Genomic DNA, 20,891 nt, shown 5'->3' on the forward strand with positions numbered 1-20,891 from the left:
AAATGCCACCTTGGCAGTGCCAAGCTGACACCCTGGCAGTGGCTGTGCCAGGCTAGCACCCAGGTGGCACTGCCAGGGTGCCAGGCTGGCACTGCCAAGGGGCATCAGCCATGCCAGGGCACCATCCTGCCCAAAGGGCATGCAGCTGGGAGCCCCTTATACCCTTGGAGACCCCCACGGGTGCCATTCAGTCTGGTCCGAGTTTGCGGGGACAGTACCATACGGCACTCATCCGAGATCCCCGAGGCGAAGGGATTGAATCCCAAATCCTCAGGTACCTCGGGAATCTGCACATTGGAGGAAGGCTCACTGCTTCGGTCTAAAATGCAGATTTACCAAAAACTGATTCTGCCAATTGTGGGCGTGATTCCCCTTGCAACATGTCACAAGATTGCATTGACTGATTGTGAAAGACTGAGGGCCTGTGCTTCCACTCCACTGTCACAACAATAAGAGAAGCAGGACTTCTCCCATCCTGCCTATTCACATGTCTTGCACGATGGGAATACCCTGGATCAGGCAATTTTAAATAAAATGGCAGGTGCCTCCACCAGTACCAGCACAGCCGGGACCCACACCAGGTGGTGGAGGACGGAAACTGTGGCGTTCACTAACCACTGGGATCAAGTGTAAAAGAATATTTTTTAAATGGCTCTTTTCCATGAAGGTCAATTTGCTTATAACAGGGGTTCCCAAACTGGTTTAGGAGGGAATATAGGAGCAGGAATCAGCCATTTGGCTCCTCATGTCTGCGAGAACATGGCTGAATTTCTACCTCAATTTCATCTTCCTGCACAGTCCCTGTATCCCTTGATGTCATTGGCATCTATCAACCTCTGCTTTGAACATAATCAATGAGTGAGCTCCCACAGCCCTTTGGGGTGGAGAGTTCCAAAGATTCACCACACTCTTGAGTGAAGAAATTCTTCCTCGTCTTGGTCCTAAATGGCCTATCTCTTATTCTGAAACAGTGTCCCCTGCTTCTAGAGACCCCAACGCGGGGAATCGTCTCTCCTGCATTTATCCTGTTGAGCCCCCAGATAATTATTTACCCCTCAATGAGATCACCTTTCATTCTTCTAAACTCTGGAGAAGACAGGCCCAGTCTGCTCAACCTTTCCTCATAGGACAATCCAGCCATCCCAGGGTTTAGCTGCTGAGGCTTCATTGCACTGCCACTATGGCCAGTCTATCCCTCCTTCGCTAAGGAGACACAAACTGCACACAATACTATAGGTGTGATCTCACCAAGGCTGTATACAACTGCTGCAAGACTTCCATACTCCAGTATTCAAATCTTCTTGCCATAAAGGCGAACACACCATTTGCCTTGCAAATTGCTTGTAGCACCTGTATGTTAGGTTTCAGTGACTTATGATCCTCAACAGGATTGCAGCAAAAGTGTTTGTGAGGTCTCCCTCGTCTGAGGCAGCAGTGGCGAGCGTGGAGAGGAGACTGCTGAGACAACCCTGGACTCAGTAAAGGGCAGATGACGAACCCAAAGTGTTCTTTAACCTCAGAAAACCCTTTTAGCATGGAATGCTGAATGAGCCCGGGATGTTTTGGGTGCTGACTTGGTACAGCCAGGGTCCTGCAAGTGTCACTCAGCGACTGACTGTGTGCGGGAGAAACCAGGGAGTCAGATGGCACAGCTGGGAAGGTGAGCGGTGTCTTCAAGCATTACTGTGTTTCTACCCCTGTTGTACAGGCTGCTTAAGTCTGGCTGGTAACTCTGCTTCAGAGGTACTGGCAACTGGACTAAAATTGGGGACACTAGATCGTGGGGGAATGCAGGGGATTTGCTGGTGGAAGAGAATCCGGGTCGAAATTCTCCGTTATCGGTGCAAAGTCCGCCAACCGGCGGCAAAAACGGCGCAAATCCCACCTGCATCACGCCGCCAAAAACGTCACAAAGTCTCCGGCCTGGAATGGGTTAGCAGCGACGTGACGCTATCCGCGCTGGCTCACGCCGTATGGCATCATACACGCCGCACGGCGTGACGGCTCATTAAAGACGCACTGCTCCCCCCACCCGACCAGAACACCCGTCCGGATGGCCGCCCGCCGCTCAGCCCCGAGGTTCCAGTCTCCTGACATTGAGGCGCTCCAGGACGCAGTGGAGCAGAGGAGGGAGGCCCTGTATCCCGGGCACGGCCGCAGAGTTGCCCCACGCCACAGCCCGCGTCTGTGGAGGGAGGTGGCGGAGGCCGTCACCGCTGCGGCCCTGACACCGCGGACAGGCACCCAGTGCCACAAGAAGGTGAACGACCTCGTCAGAGCAGCCAGGGTGAGCCTCCCCCATATCCCCCCTCCCCCATATCCGCCTTCCCCCATTTCCCCAAGTGAATCCAGCCCTAACCTTAACCTCTGCAATACACGCGCAACCGATGGCGTGCATTCATATACCTGCCTAACACTGTTGCCTTTTACCCCTGCCACCACCACCACCCCCCCACCCTCCACAGGAGAAACGCGCACACAACACCAGGGAGCATGTGAGGACTGGAGGAGGCCCCGCTGATGAGAGGCACAGTCACAGACAGGGTTTGCCAATCCCCTGAGCTCCATGGCTGCAAACCTGCAGACCCCTGTCGATACCAGCATGGGCCTCCAGGACTGGCAGCGCCAGATGTCGGGGGGGGCGTCGGATGGCCAGTCCGTTCGCATCCCCCACCCATGTAGAGGCCTGGGGGCCATCGGGCACCCCGAGGGAGGAGGAGGTGCTGTGGTCCGTCCCGGGTCCCCCTGTAGGGGAGGTCCCGGAACACCGCGACACCTCGGACTCCCCGCCTTCCATCCCAGGTGCATCGGGTGGGCAACGGGCAGGACAGGCTGGCAGCTCGCCATCCCAGTCGCCCGGGCCGCAGCCTGGCCCATCTAGGCCAGGACGCCCCAGGAAACGGCCGCCAAAGGGATCCCGTGTCAGAGGGCAGGAATCACAGGAGTCCACCTCCAGTTCTGCTGTACCGTCTGGGGAACCACGTAGACGTAGTCATAGGGTCCGTAAGGCCAAACAATTAGACACTGAGTAAGTTGGCACGGGTGCAGGGCACAGATGTGTTTTAGGGGCTAGGGCACGTGCATGAACTCCTTTGGTCATTAAAGTCAATGTTACACCTACCGAAGCTGCCTTTGTGCTCTGTCCAAAGCGTGCGGGGGTGTCATGTATGTTGAGCGCAAGTGTGTATGTGAGGGGTGGTCTTACCTCAGCCCCAGGTGAGTCTGCCCCCTTCCCCCTGAGCCGCCATCAACATCCCCCCGGGCAGAGGACGGGACCATGCGCTGCAGTGTCACAGCCGCATGCAGGGATGGTCCGGGTGGATGGTGGTACTGTGGCCATGGGTCAGACATAGTCCAACGATGTGGAGCCAGGAGCTCATCGCAGGGCGGGTTGTCATCATCCTCCATGGCCTGCAATAGACACGCGTCCACCGGCAACTGTGTGAGCCCGGCCGTTGTGCCGCAGGTGGATCGGCAATGGGGGGATGGTGTGCATGCGGGTGGGGTTGGGGAGGGGGGTGAGGGTGCTGGGTGGGTGGATGGGTGGGGGGTGTGGGTGGTCGGCTGTTGCCATGATATGCGGTCTGTGGCCATACTACCCGATTCCCACGCCCATCTAGTCAGTGAAGCGGGCGGCTATCAGCCTGTCCCGTGCCCGCTGGCCCAGCCACCCGCCCATGTCTAGCCCGTCTGCCCTGACCATTGCCCCCATCCCCGTCATCTGGGGAGGACTGCGTCTCTTCCTGCTGCTCCTCCACTCCGCCCTCCTCTGCCTGCGGCACATCGCCCCTGCTATATTGTGCAGGACGCAGCACACCACAATGATGCGGCCGACCCTATCTGACCGATACTGGAGGGCGCCCCCAGAGAGGTCCAGGCACCTGAAACGCATCTTCAGCACGCCAAAGCACCTCTCTATCACTCTCCTTGTCGCTACATGGGCATCATTGTAGCGGTTCTCCGCCTCATTGCGTGGCCTCCATATAGGCGTCATCAGCCACGATCGCAATGGGTAGCCCCTGTCGCCCAGCAACCAGCCCCTCAGCCGGGGATGGCGTCCCTCGTACATGCCGGTGATGTATGACCGCGACAACACGTATGAGTCGTGTACACTGCCCGGGTAACGGGCGCAGACGTGCAGGATCATCATGCGGTGGTCGCAGACCACCTGTATGTTCATCGAATAGGTCCCCTTCCTATTGGTGAACACGGCCCTGTTATCTGCAGGTGGCCGCACGGCGACGTGCATCCCATCGATCGCGCCCTGGACCATGGGGAACCCGGCCACGGCAGAGAAGCCCACGGCCCGGGCATCTTGGCTGGCCCGGTCCACAGGGAAGCGGATGTAGCGGTGCGCCATGGCATATAGGGGGTCTGTCACTGCCCGGATGCACCGGTGCACCGATGTCTGCGATATGCCGGACAGGTCCCCACTCGGTGCCTGGAATGACCCCGTTGCATAAAAGTTCAGGGCCACCGTAACCTTGACGGACACGGGGAGAGGGTGTCCCCCGCCAGTGCCATGTGGTGACAGGTGTGCCAGCAGGTGGCAGATGTGTGCCACGGCTTCCCGGCTCATCCAAAGTCTCCTCCTGCATTCTCGGTCCTTGAGGTCCTGGTATGACTGCCGGGGCCGGTACACACGGGGCGCCCTCGGGTGCCTCCGTTGCCGTGGGGCCGCGACGTCTTCCTCCCCCTCCTCGTCCTGTCGGTCAGGTGTCCCTCCAGCCTGGTCGGCCGCCGCCTGCCCCTCTCCGGCAGCCTGCGCCGCCTCTCTGGCCCGCTCCTCCTCCTCCTCCTCCTCATCCAGAGCAACATGGACATTAGCGGCTGCCGCCACGGTGGCCAACATCGCTGGCTGATCGGAAAACATGACGGCCTGGGGGGGGGGGGAACGACGGCATGTCATCATTGCCCATACCCCCTCCTCCCCCCAGCCAGGTGGCATGGACCGCATGGGTCCGACTGTTGGAGGCTGGCACCTGGCCAGGTGGACCAACTCACTTGCCCCCCGCCCCGCCTCCCACGTCCCTCCCCGGCACGGACCCCATCCCCCTCCCCGGCACGGACCCCATCCTCCTCCCCGGCACGGACCCCATCCCCCTCTCCGGCACGGACCCCCCCCCCTCCTCCCCGGCACGGACCCCATCCCCCTCCCCGGCACGGACCCCATCCTCCTCCCAGCATGGACCCCAGCCCCCTCCCCGGCACGGACCCCCCCCCTCCTCCCCGACACGGACCCCATCCCCCTCCCTGGCACGGACCCCATCCTCCTCCCTGGCACGGACCCCATCCCCCTCCCCGGCACGGACCCCATCCTCCTCCCCGGCATGGACCCCATCCCCCTCCCCGGCACGGACCCCCCCCCATCCCCCTCCCCGACACGGACCCCATCCTCCTCCCCGGCATGGACCCCATCCTCCTCCCCGGCACGGACCCCATCCCCCTCCCCGGCACGGACCCCATCCCTCTCCCCGGCACGGACCCCCCCCCCATCCCCCTCCCCGGCACGGACCCCATCCCTCTCCCCGGCACGGACCCCCCCCATCCTCCTCCCCGGCACGGACCCCATCCTCCTCCCCGGCACGGACCCCATCCTCCTCCCCGGCACGGACCCCATCCTCCTCCCCGGCACGGACCCCATCCTCCTCCCCAGCACGGACCCCATCCTCCTCCCCGGCACGGACCCCATCCCCCTCCCCGGCACGGACCCCATCCCCCTCCCCGGCACGGACCCCATCCCTCTCCCCGGCACGGACCCCCCCCCCATCCCCCTCCCCGGCATGGACCCCATTTCCCTCCCCGGCACGGACCCCATCCTCCTCCCCGGCACTCACCCCCCCTCCCGGCACTCCCCCGGAGCCCAGCCCACTCTAACCACCCCCCCCCCCCCGCCGCACACACACACACAAAACCCTACACACACCTCTCCCCCACACATTCAGACTGCGGCCACGCCATCACCTGTCCAGCGGCCAACCCTCCAGGCCGTCACCCACCTCCACGCTGGTCGGGATAAACCTTGAGCACTGGTTGACGCCGATTGAAAGGTGGTTTGATTTACGCCGACGTGACCCGTCATCACGTCGGCAGGACTTCGGCCCATCCGGACGGGAGAATATCGGCAGCCCCAAAATCCATTGCCTTGTGCCCACCCGTGCCATTCTCCGAGGTGTGCGACGCCATTGACGCCCTGCCGACTTTTCTCCCTTTGGAGACTTCGGCGGGCGGCGGGGGCGGAATTCACGGCGGCCAACGGCCATTCTCCGACCCGCTGGGGGGTCGGAGAATCTCACCCCCGATTACCATTGTTGATTGCTGTAATCTGGTTCACTTTTAGGGAAGGAAATCTACCATCTTTACCTGGTCTGGCCTACATGTGGTTATCCCTTAAAATGCCCCCTCTGAATGGAAGGCTGTGACTAGCGGCATTCCACAGGGATCAGTTCTGGGGCCTTTGTTATTCGCGGTATATATAAATGATTTGGAAGAAAATGTAGCTGGTCTGATTAGTAAGTTCGCAGACGACACAAAAATTGGTGGAGTTGCAGATAGTGAAGAGGATTGTCAGAGGATTCAGCAGGATATAAACTGGTTGGAGGTTTTGGCGGAGAAATGGCAGATGGAGTTTAATCCAGACAAATGTGAGGTAATGCACTTTGGGAAGGTCCAATGCATGTAGGAATTACACAATAAATGGTAGAACTCTTGTGAGCACTGACAGACAGAGAGATCTGGGCGTGCATGTCCACCGATCACTGAAAGTGGCAACGCATGTGGATAAGGTGGTCAAGAAGGCATACGGCATGTTGGCCTTCATCGGTCGGGGCATTGAATATAAAAATTGGCACGGCATAATGCAGCTGTACAGGACCTTAGTTAAGCCTCATTTGGAATATTGTGTACAATTCTGGTTGCCCCACTACCAGAAGGATGCGGATGCTTTAGAGAGGGTACAGAAGCAGTTTACTAGGAAGTTGCCTGGTATGGAAGGTATTAGCTGTGAGGAGAGGTTAGATAAACTTGGTCTGTTCTCACTAGAATGACAGAGGTTGAGAGGCGACCTGATAGATGTCTACAAGATTATGAATGGCATGGACAGAGTGGACAGTCAAATGCTTTTTCCTAGGATAGGAGAGTCAAGTACTAGGGACATAGGTTTAAAGTGCGTGGGGAAAAGTTTAGAACAGATGTGCGAGGCACGTTTTTTACACAGATTGTGGTGTATATATGGAACGCGTTGCCTGGGGAGGTGATGGGAGCAGGTATGATAGCGGTATTTAAGGCGCATCTAGACAAATATATGAATAGGGTGGGAATGGAAGGATACGGACTCTGTAAGTGCAGACAGTTTTAGTCTAGGCAGGTACCATGGTTGGTGCAGGCTTGGAGGGCCGAAGGGCCTGTTCCTGTGCTGTATTGTTCTTTGTTCTTTCTTTGTTCTTTGAACCTGAAACCTTTCTGACCTGTTTGGAACAGGATCATTTACATACTCACTATGCAACCCGAGAAGTATGTTAATACGATTTTTAAAATGTTGGACACTATTTATTTTGTCCTACCTGTAGCAGTTGTTATTGAATTGGTTGTAACTCGCTAAAGCCATGATAACTCCAAATCCAGGGCCCATGGAGAAAAAAATCTGTGTAGCTGCATCCACCCACACCTAAAGGAAAGAGCAAATGGTCAGAAATGACCTGTGCAGATGAAATGATATCCATCATACCTTAACATTGGAGGAATTTGTTTAATAAAAACATAGCATTAGCATCCTAAAGTCTAACCAGCTGAATGGCTTGTTAAAGTCTTACCTAGTGATGGACAATGTATGTTCTTTTGGAAATTTCTATTCACAGAATGCCAGGTAACTATTGAGCACTTGATTCCAGCCACAGAAGTCGGACTTCTTGTTACTTCAGCTTGCTTGTCTTACTTGCTTGGAGTATTGTGTTCAGTTTTGGTCTCCTTACCTGAAAAAGGACGTACTGGCGCTGGAGGGTGTGCAGAGGAGATTCACTAGGTTAATCCCAGAGTTGAGGGGGTTGGATCACGAGGAGAGGCTGAGTAGACTGGGACTGTACTCGTTGGAATTTAGGGGATGCAGTGGGATCTAATAGAAACATATAAAGTTATGAAGGGAGTAGATAGGATAGACGCGGGCAGGTTGTTTCCACTGGCGGGTGAAAGCAGAACCAGGGGGCATAGCTTCAAAATAAGGGGAAGTAGATTTAGGACTGAGCTCAGGAGGACCTTCTTCACCCAAAGGGTTGTGAATCTATGGAATTCCCTTCCCAGTGAAGGAGTTGAGGCTCCTTCATTAAATGTTTTCAAGATAAAGATAGATAGTTTTTTGAAGAACAAAGGAATAAAGGGTTATAGTGTTCAGGCCGGAAAGTGGAGCTGAGTCCACAAAAGATCAGCCATGATCTAATTGAATGGCGGAGCAGGCTCGAAGGGCCAGGTGGCCTACTCCTGCTCCTAGTTCTTATGTTCTTATTACTCGTGTTTAAGCTAAACTGCTGGATGGAGCATCACATGGTAGTCCCATTTTAAATCAAGTAAAAAATGCAGAGGTAGAAAGGAAGCTAGCATTGATTACTATGTAAAGTTAAAGCACATTGGATTGTGGGTAGTGTCTTCAGAGGAATATAAAGCTGGTTAGAAGACAGGAAGCAAAACATTGGAATAATTGGGTCTTTTTCTGATTGTAGGCAGTGACTAGTGGGGTTCCCAGGGATCTGTGCTAGGATCCCAACTGTTCACATATATTAATGATTTTGACGAGGGAACTAAGTGTAGTATTTCCAAATTTGCAAATGATACAAAGTTGGGTGGGAGGGTGAGCTGTGAGGAGGATGCAGAGATTCTTCAGTGGGATTTGGACAGGCTGAGTGAGTGGGCACATGCATGGCAAATGCAGTATAATGTGCATAAATGTGAGGTTATTCACTTTGGTAGCAAAAATAGGAAGGCCGATTATTATTTGAATGGGTGTAAATTGAGAGAGGTGGATACTCAATGAGACCTTGGTGTCCTCGTGCATCAGTCGCTGAAAGTAAATGGTATGTTGGCCCTCATAGCAAGAGGATTTGAGTATAGGAATAAGGATGTTCTACTATAATTGTATAAGGCATTGGTAAGGCCAAACTTCAGGAGTATTGTGTGCAGTTTTGGTGTCTTATCTGAGGAAGGATGTTCTTGCTATGGAGGGAGTTAGCGAAGGTTTACCAGGCTGATTCCTGAGATGGCAGGAGAAACTAAATTGGTTAGGATTATATCCATTGGAGTTTAGAAGAATGAGAGGGGATCTCTTAAAAACATAAAATTCTAACATGATTAGACAGGGTAGATTCAGAAAGAAAGTTCCCGAAGTTGGGGAAATCCAGATCTAGTTTGAGGATAAGGGGTAAACCTTTTAGGACTGAAGTGAGGAGAAATTGTTTCACCCTGCGAGTGGTGAATCTGTGGAATTCACTATCACAGAAAGTTGTTGAGGTGAAAACATTGTGTAATTTCAAGAAGGAATTAGTTATAGCTCTTGGGTCTAAAGGGATTAAGGGATATGGGGGGCAAGGTGGGATCAGGGTATTAAATTTGATGATCAGCCATGATCATAATGAATGGTGGAACAGGCTCGAAGGGCTGAATGGCCTCCTCCTGCTTCTACTTTGTATGTATGTTTCTATGTATCCACACTGCCTTGTTTAAATCATTGGGACAGCTCTGTAGCACAGTGGGTAGCACGGTTGCTTCACTGCGCCAGAGTCCCAGATTTGATTCCCGGCTCGGGTCACTGTCCGTGCGGAGTCTGCACATTCTCCCCATGTCTGCGTGGATTTCCTCCGGGTGCTCCGGTTTCCTCCTACAGTCCAAAGATGTGCAGGTTAAGTGGATTGGCCATGCTAAATTGCCCTTAGTGTCCAAAAACGATTAGGTGGGGTTATGGGGACAGGGTGGAGGTTTGGGGCTTAAATGGGGCGCTCTTTTCAGAGGGCTGGTGCAGACACAATGGGCCAAATGGCCTCCTTCTGCACTGTAAATTCTATGTTCTATCCCCCTTCCCCGCGGGGCCGGCTGGGGGAAGAGATCACACTCAGCTTCGCCCCCTGTCAGTTGAGTTTTGAAACCTGTGTGCTGCAGACTGCGAGGATAAAGGGCCGGGGTTCTCCCGCAATTGGATGGACGGCAAACACCGGCGCCAAGAGCAGCGCGAACCACTCCGGCGTCGGGCCACCCGGAACGTCCACTCCGCACTTCCGGAGGCTAGGCCGGCGCCGGCAGGGTTGGCGCCTCGCCAACCGGTGCCGAAGGGCCGCCGTGGGCCGGCGCGAGTTGGCGCATGCACAGAATTGGCGGCGTGTTCTGGCGCATGCGCAGAACCGCTGGTGTGTTTCCTGCGCATGCGCAGGGGGTTTCTTCTCTGCGCCGGCCATGGCGGAGCCTTACAGAGACCGGCGCGGAGGGAAACAGTGCCCCCATGGCACAGGCCCGCCCGCAGATCGGTGGGCACCGATCGTGGGCCAGGCCACAGTGGGGGGCCCCTCCCGGGGCAGGATCCTCCCGCACACACCCCCTCCCCAGGCATCCGCTAGCCGCCCTCAAAGGCAGGTCCTGCCGGCGGGACTGGCTGAAAACAGGCAGCCGCTCGGCCCATCGGGGCCCGGAGAATTGCCGGGGGGTTGCTGCCAATGGCCCCCGACTGGCGCAGCGTGATCCCCGTCCGAAAACCGGCGCCGGAGAATTCGGCAGCCAGCGCCGGAGTGGTGGGGTGGGATTCATGCCGTCCGCTGGTGATTCTCCGACCCGGCGGGGTGGGCGGTCCCGGCGCTGAGGAGTGGCATGAACCACTCCGGCGTCGGGCCGCCCGGAAGGTGCAGAATCCTCTGCACCTTCGGGGGCTAGGCCGGCGCCGGCGGGGCTGGCGCCGTGCCAACCAGTGCGGAAGGGGCTTGGCGCCGCACCAAGCACCGTCGAAAGGGCCTCCGCCGGAAGGCGCGTGTTGGCACTTCTGCGGGAGCCCCAGCGTGTGCTGGCGTCATCCCAGCGCATGCACAGGGGGGTTCATCTCCGCACCAGCCATGGTGGATGTCCACAGCAGCCGGTGCGTAGGGAAAGAGTGTCCCCATGGCACAGGCCCACCTCTGGATCGGTGGGCCCCGACCGCGGGCCTGGCAACCGTGGGGGCACCCATCGGGGCCAGATCCTCCCACGCCTCCCCCACCCCCGAGGACTCGGGAGGCTGCCCGCAGAGCCAGGTGCCGCCGGTAAGTAGATGTTGAATAAGGCGAAGTAGATTTAGGACTGAGCTTGGGAGGAACTTCTTCACCCAAAGGGTTGTGAATCTATGGAATTCCTTGCCCAGTGAAGCAGTTGAGGCTCCTTCATTAAATGTTTTTAAGATAAAGATAGATAGTTGTTTGAAGAATAAAGGGATTAAGGGTTATGGTGTTCAGGCCGGAAAGTGGAGCTGAGTCCACAAAAGATTAGCCGTGATCTCATTGAATGGCGGAACAGGCTCGAGGGGCCAGATGGCCTACTCCTGCTCCTAGTTCTTATGGTTCTTATGTAGGGACCTGTCGTTATTTACGCCGGCGGGACCGGCCTAAAACGGGCGGCCGCTCGGCCCATTGTGGGCCGGAGAATCGCCGGGGGGGGGGGGCGTTGCCAGCGGCCGCCGACCGGCAATATTCCCGCCCGCGCCAAAACCCCGGCGCCAGAGAATTCGGCAGCCGGTGGGGGCGGGATTCACGCCGCCACCTGGCGATTTTCTGGCCCGGCGGAGGGTCGGAGAATTCCCCCCAAGGTCTCTGTAACCCGACCTTCCCTACAAACTGGGAAAAGCGATCCACGTGACCGTTAACATCTTCGCCTATAGTCATGGATGTACAGATAAAATAGCGGAAGGAGCCTTCCCGGGTAAGCATTGCTACTCTATCAGAGAAGGAAATGCAAAAAACTAAGCAACGTTTTTAAATTAATAAATAATGTCAACAAAATGCTTTGAAGTTCACTGTCAGTTTATTGAAGGCCTGGGTGTTCTCTGAACCGTGCTTCTTTGCATAATTGTTTAACCATGTATTTGCAACAAAGCGTGTAGCTGTGAGGAAAATCTAACTGCTGCTTATATGTAGTATCTGTGGTGATATACATCACTGTAAGTACATAAAGGGTTAATGTACATGCACTACACCTAGCTAAACACTAGAGGGAGCACCAGAGACATGACACAGGCAGTCAACCAATAGGTCAGTAAGATAGGACACGACCAATGGGCATTCACGATACACACAGAGGTGACACTACCACAGGAGGGCATTACACCAACCCATATAAAAGGACATATCACACATGCTCAGTCTCTTTCCAGTGGAGACACTCAGTGAGTACAGACACAGGGTTGATTGAACATCACACCCACCATGTGGATTGTAGCAGACTGGTTCGTCAGTCTGAGTAGCTATAGAAGGATTAACAGTAGCGTTGAATCCAAGTAGGAGAATTGTTAATAGTTTAATAAACGTGTTAAAGCTATCTCCAAGTCTGAACCTTCCTTTGTCAGAGTGCACATCAAGGAAGCAGCTTATGCTATGTCAAGAGCATAACAAAACAGTATCAACATGTTAAAAAATGTCCCCTCTGTTCAGGCGCAGACAGAAAGGGAAGATTTCCTCTGATTACTGTTTCCAGCAAAGTCATAAACATGTGGCAAAATGCTTCGATTATTTCACTGGAAATAGCAAAGAAAAGAAACCCTCTCACTCTATTGACAAATATTGCTTGTACATTGTAGCCAGAGGTCTCTCCCACCCACCCTGTGCCCTGAAGGTGTTGGCATTATGACTCCATAAGCATTCTTCAGACGTCGCCCTAGATTGCTGGCAGGCTATTCAACTGCGGAAGGCATCACTGTTGAATCTCATCCTGCTCACAGCCAAATCAGACTTTATAGCGTTTGCTGGTGATCGGGGAGCAGTAGTTTCTGCCTGATTTTGCCAATGATACACAGAGCCGAACATGTACGGCATTCTACTCTGCGCGCTCAGTTCAGGGAACAAATCGGCAACTCTGTGAGATTGTTGCAACTCAACTTGCAACTTGGTCGCTGATGGTCTGTCTAGTAGTCAGCCACACTTTTAGAAGTTAAATACTATTCCACCAGGGAGTATGGTGTGCGTTGGCCGGATTGAAGATCCAGATGGACGGCAGTTGAGATCAAATCATTTTAAAAAATGTTTTTATTGCCGAATCTAGGTGAAAGGCCAGAGAGTGCTGAATATTCACGTGTTTATGAAAAGGGGTTGCGATAAAAGACTTAGGATTAGACTTCAAGAGAAAAGCTGGTATGGGGACACTTTGTTTTAAATGCCCGCCTAATTTGTAGTGCCAGAAGAAGGAAGGACTGTTCTCGAGTTGCAATATTTAATTACAGTAAGCATATCTGGTATTAAAACAGCCGTCACGCAGCAAGAACACCTTGAACAAAGGTTTTGCATCAACCAGATGTGTGTTTCAGTTTCTGATTTGCATTTGCAAGGGTTTCTCGCTCTTGTTCCAATGGAATAATGAACTCATTTAGCTTTAAGAGTAAATGTCTGTAACTAAGGTTGTGGCTAATGAATGAAAGAGGCCAGCTGTCTGCAAGGATGAGGCACATAAATGAATGTGGAAGCAAGAGCTCTATTCAAAAAATGATTCATGTAAACCGATGTTACAGTCTAAGCCAGATTGTGCAATTAGATTTCACTTAATTCAATCAAAAAATATAAATATTTGTAAAAAGAAATTAATAGCAACATCGAAGAATTTATTATTATTGAAGAAAGGTGGTTCATTTTGCAAAGTGTAATGACGTCCTGAAGACGTTGCCGGTCAATATTTCGTAAATGACCTTTTTTTGCTAGAAATATTCATCAAATTAAGTTTTCATAATTTTTTTTCCAATGATCCTCCTTGTAGACTGAATTGCCAAGCCCACAACAATTATGGTTGAAATGACGAAGTGAACATTGTGATGACCCCATATAAGCTGGAGGAGAGGACATTATTGATCTTCATTTAAAACGTTTTTCGTCCTGTGAAAAAGTAGACCTCGAAGAGGCATGGATATTTTTTTAATGTTGGCATTGGGAGCAGTTAGGATCTGTTTTGATTTGATCCCTAACTGTATAAAACATGTACGTCAACTTATTTTATGAAGAGAGTATCATTCTTAATGCAAGGGCACGAGTGTTGCAATTTATTGCAGTACAGTAGCAGAGACCAGATACACTGAATACAAGGAAAGCTCATTCTCTCAACTCTAGTTTCCAGCCTTTCTTTTCATTGGCTGGGTTAGCACACTGTGCTAAATCGATGGCTTCAGAAGCAGACCAAGGCAGGCCAGCAGCACGGTTCAATTCCCGTACCAGCCTCCCCGACCAGGCGCCGGAATGTGGCGACTAGGGGCTTTTCACAGTAACTTCATTGAAGCCTACTTGTGACAATAAGCGATTTTCATTTTCATTTCATTGTCATATTTCTTGATGCTTTCTTTCCCTAATGTGTCAGTACCGCTATGGTTATTATTACTTTTTAGCTTTATTTCTCATGCCATAAATACTGTGACCGACACACTCTACCTCTCCTGCAGTGAATTATCACTGTGTTGATTGCTTCATCTTCCTCTGAAATTCTTGCCCAGTACACCAAACCACAGGAGGCTCAGAAACTAGAGAATAACTTGGGAAACATAAATGTGTGAGCAAGGCAATGGCAGTTAAAGCTTAATGCACAGGTGTGCGGGGCGGCATGGTAGCACTGTTGCTTCACAGCGCCAGGGTCCCGGGTTCGATTCCCGGCTTGGGTCACTGTCTGTGTGGACTCTACACATTCTCCCCGTGTCTGCGCGGGTTTCCTCCGGGGGCTCCGGTTTCCTCCCATAAGTTCCGAAAGATGTGCTTGTTAGTTGAATTGGACTATCTGAATTCTCCCTCAATGTACCCGAACGGGCACCCGAGTGTGGTGACTAGGAGCTTTTCACAGTAACTTCATTGCAGTGTTAATGTGAGCCTACTTGTGACGATATAAAGATTATTATTATTAAAGGAAAAAAGGATGACATGCGTATTCCATGAGTGTGTAGAAGTAACTAAGGATGATGTTGAAAGACACCCAAGGACCTGAGTAGATCGAATGTAGGCAGCAAATAAAGAGCCAAAACTGTAGAATATAAGTGAAAGGAAGTCATGGTTGATCTTGATCGCGGTGTTTAATGCTGATGGCTGAGACAGAAGAAGGACATTCGTTTACTGGACCAAAGAAATGCTGAGAGGCTGATTGTTGGTGTTTGAGTTATGAGGAAATACTGGCTACATTAGCATTTTTCAGTCTGGAAAGGAGGCACTTCAGATCGTAAACAGTGTAGTTAAATTATTAGAGTAGGACATGAGAATACAGGTACAAACATGTAGCAGGTAAATGTGTGGCTGACATCAAGACTTTTTTTCATACACAGCGGGATCAACTCATGGAATGAACTTTGAGATAATCGAGAGGAGGCAAAAGTCCTGAAATTATTTTAAGATTATTTGGATGCTCCCAGAGGGTGGGTGGGGGTCTTTTTTTATATATAGGATATGGCTTGCCTTTTTATCTAAAAGTGTTTGGTGAAGACTCAGCAGTCCTGTCTCCCTCAATCCTTTCATTCACTCAAGTACATGAAAGAGATGAAAATTGAAAGATGGAACTGTCTCGGGGGAAATAATGGGGATTGCAGAATTTAGAAATACGCTTTATCACATCTTTAGCTCTTCGTGGTCATGAATGGCAAGTTCGTCGCCAATTTTGATCCATCTGTTGGAATTTAAAGTGGGATGTTATTTCAGTTGGTCTTTGCTTTTGTAGTTGAACCTCAAATTGCGTAGCTCAAGGTAATCCAGAAATAAGGGGCGCGATTCACCACTCCTGCGCCGAAGTGCCCACGCCGTCGTGAACGCCGTCGAGGTTCACGACGGTGCGAAACAGCCCCGGTCCCGACCAATTCAGGGCCCAAAAATGGGCTAGGATCGGGGCCGCAAGAAACACGGGGGGGCCGTGTCGCGAAGGCCGCGTCGTCACCCGAATGATAAATGTGCATAATAAATGGCACGATCCGCGCACAGAGGACCCGGAGGAGAAGAGAGGAGATGGCTGAGCCCCGAAGAGCCGCACGGAGGTTCCGGGACACAGACCTGGACACCCTGGTGGATGAGGTGGAACAAAGAAGCGACACCCTCTGCCCAAGACGTGGGCATCACCAGCCATCCAGCGCGGTGAGGCGTGGCTGGCGGGAGGTGGGCACCGCAGTCAGTGCTGTGGGGCAAGAAGCTGCACGACCTCACCCGGGCTGCCAGGGTAAGTGCCATGAGGGTGCCCCCCCCCCCCCCCCCCCCCCGGCACAGGGCATTCATGAGCAGAGGGCCCTGGACCTCGCTAGGGGATCTGCCACCCGGGAGGTCGCGCCATGCCAGCTCGGAGGCGCAGAAGCAAGTGAGAGAACCCTGCATGTCCTCCCCACCCCCAACCCGTCATCGCCCCCCTCACACTCTGGCCACTGCACCCTCGATCCCATCTCCCCTCACACTCTGGCCATTGCACTGCCGATCCCACCCCCCCCCCTCACACTGTGCACCCACCACCACCATACACCCGGGCCACCGTGTCTAACGAACCCCAAATCTCTATGTTCCCCAGGGCCACCTGCCGAACCTTCAGGGACGCCTCGCCCAGGACACAGCGCAACATCGCCAACCGCAACTGCACCCAGGGACGCAGGCCAGAGGTTGGCAGTCGGTCGGTCAGGAGGGCAGACCTCTCAGTCTGGGACGCAGGACCGGGACGCTCAGACCACCGAGACAGACATTAGTGAGGGGCACAGGGTGGACAGTCATGTCTAAGCGCACATCACGGCCACACACCCGCTGGATCCACCTGGAGGTCAAGACGACATGGCCCGCATGGAGCTTGCGCCGGGCCATGAGGGGGACCAGTACACACCAGACTTACTGACGGATGATGACCTCGAGCTTGCGGCACTGCTGTCCCCACACCATTCACCATCACAGAGACACTCACCTCGGTTGGGCAGATAAGTGATGAGGCTCCCGGGTCACGGTCTGGTGCGCACCACACAGCCGAGTCGGTACAGCAGGTGGAGTTTGGAGCAGCCGAGGGGCTGGACGGTCGGAGGGCAGCCCAGGCCCAGCAAACAGCTGCTGCCCAGACGGTTCCCGGGTTCCTGGATGTACTTGACCCACCCGGACAACCGATGCGTATGGACACCCAGGGACTGAGTAACGGGATGAGGGCAATCTTCCAGGACCTGCGCATGCAGCTGGAGGAGTCCATCCGCGTTCAGGAGCAGGGAGTGGTGCCGCTCATCGCAGCCACCCAGGCCGACACCGCACGGGTGGCGTCCGCGGTGGAGGCAATGGGTGAAAGGGTTTCGGCCATAGGTCAGGTTCTGCAAGGCGTTGGGCTTCATGTGCACGCGTCATCCATGGCCCAGGAGCGGGCTTCCCTCTCACAGGCAGCCATCTCACAGAGCCAACAGGACATTGCCGCCGCTCTCCGGGCCCTGGCCTAGTCTCAGCAGGCCATGGCCCAGTCCCAGCAAGCGATGGCACAGTCCCAGCAGTCGGTTGCGGAGAGCATTGACCGCCTGGCGCACGTGATGGATGGCGTCGCGCACTCACAGGTCGAGGTCGCACAGACCTTGGCAGGAATGTGGCACTCCCTGGGCTCCGTCCGGGCGAACATTCGGACCGTGGTTGATACTGCTGCAGGCCTCCAGGACTGGCAGCGCCAGGTGTCGGTGGTGCGACGGGGCATGTCTCCGAGCGCATCCCCGACCCACAGTGAGGCCCGGGGGCCACCGGTCTCCCCGAGGGAGGAGGAGGTTCTGGGGTCTGTCCCGGTAGCTCCATCAAGGGACGTCCCGGTACACTCGGCCTCACCCCGTTCCGTCCCTGGCGCATCTGGTGGGGAGCGGGCAGGTCAGGGTGGCACCACGCCATCCAGCACGCCCGCCGAGCAGCCTGACCCATCGAAGCCGGGCTGCCCCAGGAAACGTGTGCCGACAGGGAGCCATGTCGAAGGGCGTGATTCACAGCAGTCCACCTCCACTCCTGCTGTACCATCTGGGAACACACCTAGACGTAGTGGTAGGGCCCGTAAGGCAAAGACGTTAGGCACATAAGAAGTTGGCACGGGTGCAGGGCACAGTCTAGTTGTAGTGGGTAGGGCACCTATGTTTACCACACGAATAAACGCACTGTTAAATTTGACTTGTAAGACTGTGTGCTATGTCCGGTGCCAGGGGGCTCGTGAGGGTGCCTGATTGGCGTCGTTGTATACGAGCCGTTCAGGGTCTGTTCTGGCTGTGCTGACCCTTTCCCCCCTTGCCTCCCATAATCGGACACCGTTGTCCTCGGTACACCGACGCCAGCTACCCCACGGGCATGTGGTGAAATATCCGTCACGAAGGCTGTGACCACCGGAGTGCATGGTTCAGCTACAGCCATGAGTCAGACCTCGGCTGGCGAATCTGAGCACACAGCTCATCGCAGAGCGGGCTGTCACCATCCAACATGGCACTGATCACACCCGCTTACCCAATCATCAACGTTGTGCAATCCCGTAGTGCCGCAGTGGTAAGGTGATGTGGAATTGTTGCCGTGAACGCGGTGCGGGGGTGCGGGGGGGGCAAGGGTGCGGAGTGACGGTGCAAGTGGCAGTGTTCAGCGGATCCCACACCCACAGTGCGTGAACTGTGCGGCCACCAACGCGTCGCGTGCCCGCTGTCCGCAGCGGTGCCGTCGCGCAGCCTCCTGAACGTAACGAGCAGCCGGGCAGCGCCTGTGTCCTGCGCCCCTCCCCCCACCCTGATGCGCGCCATCATCCTCCTCCTCCGCATCCTCCTCTTCCCCATCCCCCTTGTTTGCGTAAGCGTCGGTGCCGTCGGGTCCTCCCTCCGACTCCTCCACCAGGGCATCTCCCCTCTGCATGGCAATGTTGTGCAGCGCACAGCAGACCACAACCATGCGACCGACCCTGTCGGGCCGGTACTGCAGGGCCCCTCCAGAGCGGTCCAGGCATCTGAATCGCATCTTCAGCAGGACGAAGCACCGCTCCACCACACCCCTGGTTGCTGCATGGGCCTCGTTGTATAGGCTCTCCGCGTTGGTCTGAGGCCTCCGTATTGGCGCCATCAGCCATGACCTCAACGGATAGCCCCTGTCGCCCAGCAACCAACCCCTCAGCTGGGGGTGGCATCCATTGAACATTGCGGGGATGAACGACTGTGCCAGAATGTAGGCGTCATGCACAGTGCCGGGGTACTTTGCACACACGTGCATGATCTTCATGTGGGGGTCGCACACCACCTGAATGTTCATGGAGTATGCGCCCTTCCTGTTCATGAACACTTCCCTGTTGTCTGCAGGCGGGCGCATGGGGACGTGCACACCATCGATGACACCCTGGACCATCGGTATCCCGGCCACCTTGGCGAATCCACGTGCCCGTGCTTCCTGCTGTGCTCGGTCCTCGGGGAATTGAATGTACCTGTCCGCGATGGCGTACAAGGTGTCGGTCACGGCCCTGATGCACCTGTGGACTGGTCCCCGCTCGGCGCCTGGAAGGAACCGGTAGCGTAAAAGTTTAGGGCCACCGTCACCTTGACGGAGACTGGTATCGCGTGTCCTCCTCCCATTCCACGTGGTGCGAGGTGCGCCACGAGGTGGCATATATGTGCGACTGTCTCCCTGCTGAACCGTAGTCTCCTCCTGCATGTGATGTCCGGTAGGGCCTCGAACGACATTCTGTCACGGTACACCCTTCGGCCTTGCTGGACGCCTGTGGCACCCTGGCACCACCATCAGTGGATCCTCCTGCTCCACCTGCTCCTCCCCGTCCTCCTGCTTCCCCCAAGCACTTCCTCTGCATTCCTCGCCGTCTAGCGGTCAATGTTCCCCTCAGCATCCCCCTGTACATTCGGGTCCTGAGCGCCTGCGGCCTGCGCGGTGACGACGGGCCACTCTGCGGCCATCCCCTCTGCTGCACCGCCAACCGCTGCATCTGCAGCCACTGTGGGCCGTCTGACTCTACGCTGCCGGATGGCAAACTCCAGAGCTGTGGCTCCAACCACGGCGGTGAACATCGCTGTCTGGTTGGCATACATGGTGACCTGCAGGAGGGTGGTGGGGGGCAGAGAAACGACATGTTACACGGAGGTTCTTCCACACCTCGCCAGCCGTCATGGGATCCCTGTGTGTCCCGGTGGCCTGGCAGCGCTGCAGATACGCAGCCAGCCTAACCCCTGGTCACAGTCTGCGCCCAACGGTCAGCTCACACCGTACTACTCACCAGTGTGCCACTCGCCTGTGCCCATCAGCCACACGCACCCTGCGGCCGTGTCCTCGTCACCGTCCTGCCATATCAGGGCGGCTGACATGTGGCATCCGTGGATGGACGATACCATCCACACTCTCCCTCACCCCCTCCCAGCTGCACACTCTCCCTCACCCCCTCCCAGCTGCACACTCTCCCTCACCCCCCTCCCACCTGCACACTTTCCCTCATCCCCCCTCCCACCTGCGCACTCTCCCTCACCCCCCTCCCTCCCACCTGCACACTCTCCCACACCCCCCCCTCCCACCTGCGCACTCTCCCTCATCCCCCTCCCACCTGCGCACTCTCCCTCACCCCTCCCTCCCACCTGCACACTCTCCCACACACCCCCCTCCCACCTGCACACTCTCCCACACCCCCCCTCCCACCTGCACACTCTCCCACACCCCCCCTCCCACCTGCACACTCTCCCTCACCCCCCCTCCCACCTGCACACTCTCCCTCACCCCTCTTCCCACCTGCAC

General features: G+C 55.2%; 2 protein-coding genes across 2 annotated transcripts in view; one reads left to right on the forward strand and one right to left on the reverse strand.

The window, feature by feature from the left end:
* slc6a4b (solute carrier family 6 member 4b) overlaps nt 1-20,891 on the reverse strand; it is a 64,542-nt gene that overhangs the window by 16,377 nt on the left and 27,274 nt on the right. The window contains exon 6 of the mRNA XM_072481830.1: nt 7,563-7,666. Within this exon, the coding sequence (XP_072337931.1) occupies nt 7,563-7,666 (104 nt within the window). The remainder of the gene's footprint in view (nt 1-7,562; nt 7,667-20,891) is intronic.
* svopa (SV2 related protein a) overlaps nt 1,458-20,891 on the forward strand; it is a 182,341-nt gene continuing 162,907 nt past the window's right edge. Inside the window, exon 1 of the mRNA XM_072481942.1 lies at nt 1,458-1,660. Coding sequence (XP_072338043.1) covers nt 1,644-1,660 — 17 coding nt within the window. The 5' untranslated portion in view covers nt 1,458-1,643. The remainder of the gene's footprint in view (nt 1,661-20,891) is intronic.

The sequence above is a fragment of the Scyliorhinus torazame genome, chromosome 1, assembly GCF_047496885.1.
Source record: "Scyliorhinus torazame isolate Kashiwa2021f chromosome 1, sScyTor2.1, whole genome shotgun sequence".
In the NCBI taxonomy this organism is placed as follows: Eukaryota; Metazoa; Chordata; class Chondrichthyes; order Carcharhiniformes; family Scyliorhinidae; genus Scyliorhinus; species Scyliorhinus torazame.